Genomic DNA, 10,368 nt, shown 5'->3' on the forward strand with positions numbered 1-10,368 from the left:
TGTGGGAAGCTCGGAATTTATCTCCTTTCAGTTCCCAAATGACCTATCCTCTCTTCCCTCCCCTGGCTCAATCATGAATGGCCAAATGTGACCTTCTGTCCTTCCTGGAAGCCTCTGCAACTCATGTGGCAAGTGGCTGGGAGCACACTCTACATCAACAAAGGAAAGCCTCTTCCCAGGAAAGATTTCAAAATTCCAGGCATTCTCGTGACTCTTGCCACTTCCACACGCCTCCTGCCTTATCATTCACTACTGTCTGTCTTTACATAGATTTACGTTTGTTTAATACTTACTTTCATTTCAAAAAGGAGCTATATATAGCAATCATAAGTACATAGAAATATCTGTAAACAAAAGGTACTGGAAATGTATAGTCAAACGAAATAATTCAAACAAAAATTATTAACTTCTGGATAGAGAGTCTCTGTCCTGCGTGTTTTTATCTTAGAAGAAATAAACAAATGTCAGAAAGGCGGTAAAGACACGGGAACACCACACTGAGACTTTCTCTTTGACTAGATCAGGACAGAGTGAAAGGGTCATGGAGTGGAATTACTGTGCCGCCTCCACGCAAATCTGCAAAGACATCCTCAAGACACTTTTTACCACCTGCTAGGAATTTTTCATTAAGAAAAAAAAAAGGGACAACCCTAGAAGTGTGCAAAGTACCTAGTGTCCTGCAGGTGTACCCTTATGCAGTGTGCAACCTGCCCAACCATCAGTGGCAGCCCGGTATGTCACTCATGTCATTTAACACTCCCTCCCAGGGCCCTGGCCAAAATACCCGTCACCCGTCACCCTTTGTAAGCCTCGTTTTCAGGCCTGCAGGTGGCCCAAAAGGGAGGGAAGGATCACAACTTACGTGAGCTTTTGTGCTCCCTTCTTCGCTGCCTCCTCCGCCCCATTGTGGTCCGGGGGCTCATAGGCTGGGTTCCACGAGGAAGAGTGCTGGGGTTGGCGCAGGAGAAGGCGTGGTTCATGGTCGGCGAGGAAAAGGGAGTCGAGGACAGGGCTGGGGAGATGAGGGCACAACCCCGTGAACCCTAGCCGGGCCCCTCAGCCCTGCCCCACAGTGAGTGCCAGGAAGCCACCCCAGTATGGGGAGACTTGGGGATGCCTTCGCCTTTTCACCTCAACTAACTTCTTACTGTGTGACCTCAGAGAAGTCTCTTTCCCCCTCTGGGCCTCACGGATCTGGTGAAACCCGGCTGTCAGGGGCAGGGGCCCATTTCAGCCATTGACATGCTAAAGGAAGATGGGTAGGCCCCCTGATTTCTCTGTATCTTGGTTTCCTCCCCTATAAAACAGGCACAACCCCCTCTCTGGGGCAAGGTGGAAGGACTAGGTGAGCGACAGCATTCAGGCATGTTACATCGGCTGTGGTCCTGGTTGGCCGGCATGGCCCAGGTGGGTGTCCTGCAGTGGCCAGGGGGCCGGGGGCTGTGGCAGGTGGGCATGCAGGGATCCCAGCGATATGGCTGCTCGCTCCTCTGCACCTTCACTGTGACCAGGAGTGAGAGGAGAGAAGTACAGGCATCAGGCTGAGTGCGCCTGGGGTGCTCCCATCTACACCATGAAGGGGAAGGCAGGGACCGGCAGAGACCAATTTCCCCTGAGCCAGGTGAGGCATGAACATTCTGCCTACATGTCCTGGTCACCTGGTATGTGCCAGCACCATGCCCAGAACACCAGTTGCAGCATCTTTCCTCAGCCACATGACAGTGGAGGGCAGAGGGGGGTGCTGGCTGAGGCCCATGGTGGGCATTTATTTGAGCCCAGGTAGCCTGGCTCTGGGGCCCAATTACAAGCTGGTCAGCTATGAGGAGTGCAGTTGGCTGGTGCTTTCAGGTCTAGCCGAGGCAGCCCCGTCCAGTGACAGCCTGGCCATTACTGCCTCGCACTGAACTCTCTGGGGCAATCTCTGCTCCAGGGACCCCAATTGGACCAGCTGAGGCTGGCTGGGACCTGGCTTCACCTGCCTGCTCCTGCTTCCTCCCCTTGACCTTTCACAGGCCTTACCCCCAATATCGAGCACAGTTCTACTCTGACACACATGGGGTCAAATGCCTAGTCGTACATGGAAGCTCGACTCAACGGCAACTGGTAGCTGGTACTGGTACCCCCAGTAAACCCTGTACACAGCTACTCCATTTAAGCATCTACACCCCAGGAGACCCTGATGACCCTCTACGAGACTATTCCTCCCCAACCTGATCCTCGAAACTGGCCATCATACCACTCCTCTTTCCAGATGGCCTGGCCCTTGTCCTAGCTTTGGGGATTCTGGTCTGGTCCAATGCTTCATGAATGGATGGGTGAGGACCCAAATATCTCAGCCTACTGGAACCTCCTGCTTAAATGCTTCTTGGGGTGGGGAACTCATTTCTGCTGCAGGCATGCCTCCCTGTGCAGTGCTCCCACCCCCTTACACCTCCCCACACTGGGGCATGGCGGACCCTGGAGCCAGCTGCCTGAGTCAAAGCCTGGCTCCATCACTGACCATGTGTGGGACTTGGACAAGTCACCTAGCCTCTCTGTGCCTCACTGTTATTGTCTGCAAAATGGGACTGAAATAGTAGCTGACTCCTAGGGTAATGGGGAGGACTAAAATGAGTTAATATGTGTATCCAAAGTGCCTAGAACAGGGCCTGGCACTTAGTAGACAATAAGTGATAACCAAGGGTATGGGGACCAGCTGTAACCTTGTAAAGCATACACTTCTCTGTGCCTCAGCTTCCTCATCATAGTAATAGTGACCCCATAATGTTGTTGAAAGGATTAAACAAGATGACCTATGGAACCCCCCAGGTCTGAGCCCGGCCCAAATCACGTGCTCGATACATGGACAAGAATGAATGGCACTGTTTCAAGTCCCAACACTTCCTGTATCAGCCCTGTAGTTGTGGCTTAATGGGGCCTTTTCAGGTCCTGGCAGAAGCCATAGAGACGGACCCTTCCCAGACACATCCCCCCACATCTGATCTGGGAGATATCTTTCTCTTCCAGTAAGACTGAGTTTGCAGAGGACGGGTGGGCAGCCCGACCACTCTGACCATAGGCCTGTGCTGAGCTCTTTCTGTCCATTTTCTCTTTTAATCTTACAAGCACTCAGGGTCTTCATCCCATTTACAGGTGAGGCTCAGAGGTGAAATCACTTGTCCAGTGGCTGGGAGCAAAGCTGGAACTTGAACCCAAGGCCAGAGGATTAGGCAGGAAGTGCTTCTCCACCCTAACCTGGATGCTGCCTCCTTTTGACCTCCCTTCACCCCAGATCCCAGCTCTGCCCTCCTGACTCCAGACCACCTGCTCCCTCTGCTCCTGGAACTGTCCAGCACCCAGCTTCTTGGAGGCTCCCTGCTCCAGGCTGAGAGCCCCGGCTCCTCACAGAAGGGGCTCCAGGGTATCCCTGCCTGCTCGGCTGCCTCCTCTGGGCCCTCCAAGGGCCCACCAGTGGCCCCCAGCTGAGCCCAGGATGCGATATCTGAGTAACACAGAGCATAGAAGGACTGTCCCCTCCCTCATTCTAGCCTTTTCACTTCTATTAATGCAACCACCAATGTAACCAACTTTGGGGGCATCCATGACAGCAGGCTGTCAACTCAAACCCCCAAGTTTTTCCTCCGCCCCATTACCCCATCATTAGCAAGTGACAGCTTCAGCTTCCCTGTGCCACTGGCCATTGGTTCCAGTAAACTTTAGTCTGGTACCCCCAGCCTGCCCAGGGTTTTGATCCTGGGCCTCTCGGGCCCCATGCACCCCCTCCCCATCAGCCCTGAGGCCTGAGCCCTGAGACGCTCCCAGGGGACCCACCTGCCTCCGAGGGCTTCAGGGGCCGCCGACTTTGGGGTGCAGGCAGGATCTCCAGCCGCACTTTCTCTGAGACACCAGCCAGGAGTTTGGTGGCCTCAAGCAGCGAGCAGTGCTCCGTGCTGGTACCGTCGATGGACAGGATGTGGTCTCCAGCATGCAGCGCCCCGCTCCTGGCCAGGCGGACAGCGGAGGGGAAGGCTGAGCCCGGACAGACAGAACTCCGGCTGCCTCTCAGGCAGCCTCACACCTCCCCATGGCAGCATGCACGTGCGTGTGCCTTACCTGTCCACCACGCTGGCTGGCTTGATGCGGTCGATGGTGATGACCGGCTTGTTGCGGTGGGAGCACGTGGTGAGTGAGATGCCCAGGGTAGAGCCTGGTGTCTTGGAGATCTCCACCATCAAGGGCCCTGAGGCATTGGCCACTGTGTCTGGCACGGTGGAAGGAGAGAAGAGCTCAAGATGCAAATATTGAGTGCCTTCCTCCCCAGCCTTACTCTGCCACCTCTACTTAACCCTCACTGCCAAGGAGGGATTATTACACCCATTTTACAGACAAGAAAGTTGAGTGTGGAGGGGTGAAGGTCTTGTCCAAGTTTACCCAGCCAGCCAGCAGCAGAGGTGGGGCTGGGATGCAGGGCTGGGAGATTCTGAATCCAGGGCCGTGCTGGCAAATAATAATTTGCTAGCATTTATTGAGCATCTGCTGTATGCCAGGCACAAAACTGTAGTGCTCACTACAATCCTTCCCCATCTCAGAAAATGGCACCACCATTATTAATTCAGCCCGTTGCTCAGACTCAAAGCTTTGGTGTCATCCTTGGCACCTCCCTCTCTCAGCTGCCACGTCCAAACTGCCAGTAGGTCAGGTCAGCTCAATGTTCTTCATGTTTCCTGAGTCCAACCCCTCCTCCTTACCTTCTCTGCACGCAGCCTGGGCCGGCCACCATCATCTTTCACTGGGATGGCTGCAATTGCCTCTTGCGGGTCTCCTGGCTGCCACCTCCACCCCTCCCCTTCATTCTGTTCTCCCCATGGGTTGTAAGTTAGATCACTGAGAGCAAAAACCCAAGTTCTCGCAGAGGCCCAGAAGGTCTGGAGGGTCTGGCCCCATTACAGCTCTGCCCTTACCTCCTCCCACTCTCCGATCACTCTCTGTTTCAGCCACAGCAGCCTCTGTGCTGCTCCTCCAACATGCCCGCCAGGCTCCTGCCTCAGGGCATTTGTACTTGCTGTTCCTTCTGCCTGGAAAGCCCTATCCACAGATGTCCACGTAACTCACTGCCTCACTCCTCTAGCTAATACAGAGCCTTTGTCTCTCTCTCTGCCATCTGACACACTGTATTTTCCCAGCCTTTCCCATCTCTCTCCCTGTCATCTGAGGACACATTCTATTTTATTGATTTTGTTGACTGTCCACCTCTGCCACCTGAATGTCAGCTTCCAGAGAAAAGAGACCTCATTCATATTGTTCAAGGCTGTGCTCCCAGTGCGTCCAACAATGCTTGGCACATATTATTCATTGCTCAGAAGCTCAAGGAGGTGCCCAAGGTCACGCAGCTTTGCAGTGGTGAGGATCTGTGCCCACTGCTCCCCCTTACCCCCCAGGCCTCTTCCTCCCCAGCCCTCACCCTTGGGCCCACTCACCAGGGGTGGCCACGTCATACTCCACCTGAAAGAGGGCCTCGTGGCTGCACTGCCGCAGGGTGGCCAGGGCAGCAGCATGGCTGGCCCCATGCAGAGGGACACCATCAACACTGAGCAGCCGGTCACCTGCCTTCAAGGAACCCTCCCTGCACGGAAGGGCCATGCACACTCAGAGGCACTGGGCAGGTGGGGTGCCGAGGACAAGTGCAGGGTGGCAGGGGGTGAACGTATGAGTGAGTGACTCTGAGAGTGAGTGGATGAATGAATGAAGTGGTCAAGCCCTGGTTGGGGCAACTTGACACCTGTCCACCCAGTGCCTAGTCCAGGTACAGACTTGGTTCCAGCTGAGTCCTAGAATGTCTGAGCTGGGGGTGCCCTTCAAGGTCACTCCCACCCTTCTGCCCTGGGGGAAGAAGAGGGTGCCAGGGCCCAGAGGTGACGCCAGCCCCACCAGGCCACATGCCATCCGGGGCAGCACTCCCCCCCCACCCGTTTATCAGCAGCAGCTCTGGCTTGGTGACAAATGGGCCTGGGAGAGAATTTAGCAGGGACCCCAGTGGAAGGGCCCCAGCTGGGGTTCATCTCAGTTTGGGTCATATCCTTGCCCAGGACGCATGCTCTGACAGGTGGCCAAAGCTAATCCGGGAGGTTCTATGAATAGCTCATCACAGAGCCCAGTCCCAAGGACAGATTTAGATTTCCAACAAGGCCATTCCTGGCTTCTCTTAAAATGGACAGGAATCTCCCGCCTGGAAGGTCAGGGGGTCAGGGCTGGGGACTGGTCATGTTCCCTCCCACATTCTTTCCTCCTGGCCCCTCTGGGCCAGGCCCAGGCAGGGCAGGGCTGGGTGGTGCAGCCAGGACTCAGGAGCCTGGGTTGCAGACGGCCACAGGGACAGAGGACAATCTGCCCCAAAATCTCTCACAGCACCTCTTAGGAGCTGCAGTATTGGACCCATTTCAAAGATGGGAAAAACTAAGGTCCAAGGAATGGAAGAGCAACACCAAGTCTTACTCCCTGCCCCCTACCCCTGTGACAGTAGGATGTTGGGGAAGAAAGAGCTTGGGGTCTCTCTCATTTGGGGTTTAGTCCTGGTTCCATCAACAAGTCCCTGAGTGACTCTGGGCAGGGGTGTCCCCTCTCCGAGCCTAAGTCCCTCACCTGTGGAATGGACACAATTGTCCCTGCTCTGCCCTCTTCACAGGGGTGTTGGGTGGGGGGAGGTGGCCAGTGCAGTATGAATATGTAAGGTTTCCTCAGGTCCAGGGCTTACCTGTCAGCTGGGCCACCAGGCCTCACGTAGGTCAGGACGAGTGGGCGGGACTTGTGTCCATCTTCATGGGCACCCCCTAAACAGAATTCAACAAGAGGCATCCCCTTCTCTGATGTCTGGAAGCCCTGATCCAGCCCCGGAGCAGGCTTTCTCAGTGAAACCTGTTTAAGGACCTTGTCTTTGCTATCAACTGACCCTCTTAGGAGACACTGAGACACCAAATGCAAATTGGTACTGGGGGAAGGGGTAGAGGACATACCCAAAGTCCTCTCTATTAAATGGCTTGCTTCCCCTCCTGTGCAAACCCTGGTGGCGTAGTGGTTAAGTGCTACGGCTGCTAACCAAAAGGTCGGTAGTTTGAATCTGCCAGGTGCTCGTTGGAAACTCTATGGGGCAGTTCTACTCTGTCCTATAGGGTCTCTATGAGTCAGAATCGACTCGACAGCAGTGGGTTTGGTTTGGTTTTGGGTCCCTTCCTGTGATTTCATCCTATTTCCTTTTTGTCCCAGATGTTAGGCAGCTCCATACTTTGTCCTCAGTCTCTCAGTAGTGGCTTCCATCGTTATTTTCTAGTACAACTATCTCCCCTCAATCCCCCACCCCTGCGCCGCACTTCATCACTTGGGAATGTTTCCATCAACATTTGACTTAACAGTCCCAGGTCCTCTAAAGTCAGGAGCAAGATATAAAAAAAATACATTTGTTAAAGCAAAACAGAACACATGGAATTAGTGTTAGCCTTCTTCCTGCCCCTTGAACTCTGATCCCAAGGGTGACTCTTCCACTGACCTCTGATGACAAAGCCAAAGCTATTGCCCTCCTTGTAGAGGGAGACGTCCACTGTCTTTGAAATGATCCCTGGGTTGTTCTCAGAAGCTGGAGAGAAATGGAGAAGGATTCCTTGAGTCCCTCAGTCACTTACCCACGCCAGCAAATGTCCCAAATGCCCATTCCAGGAGGGTTGAGTGGCCATTTTCACAGAGATTACACGGAGGGTAAACGCTTGCTCATTTTATAGATGGGAAAAGTGAGGCTTAGAGGGACCCTCTACCAACCTAGTCCACCACTTAGAGAGACGATAGCAGAACTCAGGTTCAAGTCCATGACCAGCTCAGGCTCAGCCCAGTGTTTAATTCCAGATAGATCATTTACATTTCAACACTTTAAACCAACTTTGAAAAGTCAGAGGTAGGCCACAGTACTCAATGCAGGGCGGTGGAATGGAAGAGCAGTAGGGCAGGGAACAATTTATTCAACCAATGTTCCTTTCTAAAGGAAAACCTCCCCCCTAAAGCAAAGGCATCTGGAAACTAAAAACAGCAATGAGTTATAAACATGGCTCCACCACCTCCTGGTGACAGCGTACCACAGGTGCAGGCAAAGCATGGATGTTTGTGGCTTGTCTCCCGGTCCCACCCACCCCATCTGGCAGGATTCCCCACCACCCAGGCCCTGGTGGGGAGGCAGATGTGTCCACCCACAACCGAGGCAGTGGAGAGAGTATCCCATCCAAGGGCACCCACCGGGCGGGGGCAGCTCATACTCCACCTCCAGCACCACGCGCTCGCCCACGTTCTTGAGCAGGGTGATGATCTCATCATGGCGGAGCCTGGTCAGGTGGATCCCGTTCACTGAGCGAATGTAGTCGCCCACGTTCAGCAGGTCACTCCTGGCAGCAGGGATGGCAGAGCTCACAGGAAGTAACAGGGACAGCTCATGTGCCCTCGCGGTACTGGCATCCACACCCACCTCTCATTTAATCCTCAGGACTTTTCGATCCCCATTTTACAGATGGGGAAGCTGAGGCTCAGAGAGGATTCTAACCTGGATCTGTCTGATGCCCAGGCCTGCCTTTCCACTGAGGCTGGTCTGTCTGCTTCTGGGCACTGTGGTATAGGGCAAGTCCACTAAGTAGACAGATAATTCCCTTCTTTTTCACCCTAATCTTCCATTCTGTTCAAATGGACTTTTATCAGGCCCTGTGCCGGGTGCCCACAAAAGCAGCAGTGGAGATGCTAACTCCAAGACCCCAAGAAGCTCACACCCTAAGGGAGCGGAAGAGGGAAAATGACCAGGAAACTCCAGGGCCACCCAAGCAGAGAAGAGCAGCTGCCTAGGGTCAGGGAGGGCTTCTCAGAGGTGGTGGCCTCTCTGTTGAGTTTGGAGGGATGAATAGGAGTTTGCCAGGAAGATATTATAGGGAACAGGCATCCCAGGCAGAGGGAACTGCATATGCCTGTTGAGCCTGATGAGCACTAGGCACTGTGGCTGGGTCAGGCCCTGGTGTACAGGGAAAGAGAAGAAGCGGGGGAGGTCAAAGTTACAGCCTCCACTGTAGGCATGTCCTGTCTGGAGGCCAAGCTCTTGGGTGCTGCTGGAAACAGCCACCTAATTGTTTGCCTAAGGTCCTAGTACATTTCCACCAGCCCTGGGCCCCCATGATGGCCTCCTCATCCACTTCCTGCTGCCACCACCAAGCCCTCTTCTCACCTGGCGGCGAGCCCCCCAGGTCTCAGGTTGGAGACCCTGGGCTTCCCGTCCTTGTCAGTGCCCCCTGAGATGGTCAGGCCCAGCGTACTGCCTTCTTTCTTGATCAGCTCCACCATGGTGACCCCTCGGAACTCCTCTGCCGACAGATAAGGGGGCTGAACTGGCAGCATGGGGGCAATCTGGGCTCACACTTGGTAAGCAGAGCGCTTTACTGCATTACACTGGGTGACATCACCTTTTCACAGACGAGAGTCAGAGAGGTGAAATGACTTGTCTAAGCACAGTGAGCTGGCAGCAGAGCGGACAGTGTCTGACCCACTTAGGGCTCTCCGCCCCCGCCCCTCAGGGCAGAGAAAAAGGGAAGGAGGGGCTCCTTACCTGGAATACTCTGCCTGCGGCACACCAGGGCCACGTCGGCCCCTCCTGCATCCTTGCCTCCTTTGGAGTAAGGCGCATCGTCTGCAGAAGAGAAAAGGAAAAGAGCTCTTGAGCCCAGCTTTCATCTTCATCCAGGCAAACCCCTTCTGCCTAGGGAATCTCACCGCTTCATGGATATGTCCTATCAAAGGGGTTCCTTCCTGCCCCAGCCCCACCTGATTCTCTGCTGGGGAATCCTCGTGGCTTCTCCCAAGGAAGGCTCGGTCCCTTCTCTTGGGTTGAATAACATTCTTTTGAGCACCTACTATGTGCTGGGAGCTTCAGAGCCATCCTGTGGTTAACCATTTTGACGCCCCCATCTATGGGTGGTATTATTATGGGTAGTAGTATCAGATTCCCCTGTACACATAAGGAGACTGAGGTTCAGAGAGGGATGGCACACACCCATGGTCACACAGCTGGTGAGTTGTACAATCTGGATTAGAACTCAGGTCGGCTGACTCCACCACCCAGGGTTGTGCTTGCACGCCTGCCGGGATGGGGAGCTCCCTCACATTCAGGCAGCCACCTCAGTGTAAGACTGCTGACTGTGAGCGAACTCAGACTGGTGTGGCCCTGATTAATACTCCTTCATGAGGTGTGCACTTTACTGTCTACAGGGGACATTCTCAGACATTCTACGCAGCCCAAGATAAGTCTGTCTCCCTTAGAAAATCCTAGAAAACGCTCTCCTATTATTTTTTCAAATATTGTTTCCCTCATTCTCCCTC

At 54.1% G+C, this 10,368-nt stretch overlaps 1 protein-coding gene across 1 annotated transcript in view; it reads right to left on the reverse strand.

Annotated features, from left to right (window-relative positions):
* The window catches only part of GRIP2 (glutamate receptor interacting protein 2), a gene marked incomplete at its 5' end in the record, with an annotated part of 35,114 nt that extends 25,395 nt beyond the window's left edge, over positions 1-9,719 (reverse strand). Inside the window, 10 exons of the mRNA XM_010589937.3 lie at positions 863-1,012; positions 1,373-1,501; positions 3,811-3,980; positions 4,093-4,240; positions 5,457-5,602; positions 6,731-6,806; positions 7,520-7,606; positions 8,254-8,399; positions 9,221-9,356; positions 9,599-9,719. Of these exons, the coding sequence (XP_010588239.2) occupies positions 863-1,012; positions 1,373-1,501; positions 3,811-3,980; positions 4,093-4,240; positions 5,457-5,602; positions 6,731-6,806; positions 7,520-7,606; positions 8,254-8,399; positions 9,221-9,356; positions 9,599-9,719 (1,309 nt within the window). The remainder of the gene's footprint in view (positions 1-862; positions 1,013-1,372; positions 1,502-3,810; positions 3,981-4,092; positions 4,241-5,456; positions 5,603-6,730; positions 6,807-7,519; positions 7,607-8,253; positions 8,400-9,220; positions 9,357-9,598) is intronic.
* Between the last annotated feature and the right edge of the window lie 649 nt (positions 9,720-10,368).

Source organism: Loxodonta africana, chromosome 22, assembly GCF_030014295.1.
Source record: "Loxodonta africana isolate mLoxAfr1 chromosome 22, mLoxAfr1.hap2, whole genome shotgun sequence".
NCBI lineage: Eukaryota > Metazoa > Chordata > Mammalia > Proboscidea > Elephantidae > Loxodonta > Loxodonta africana.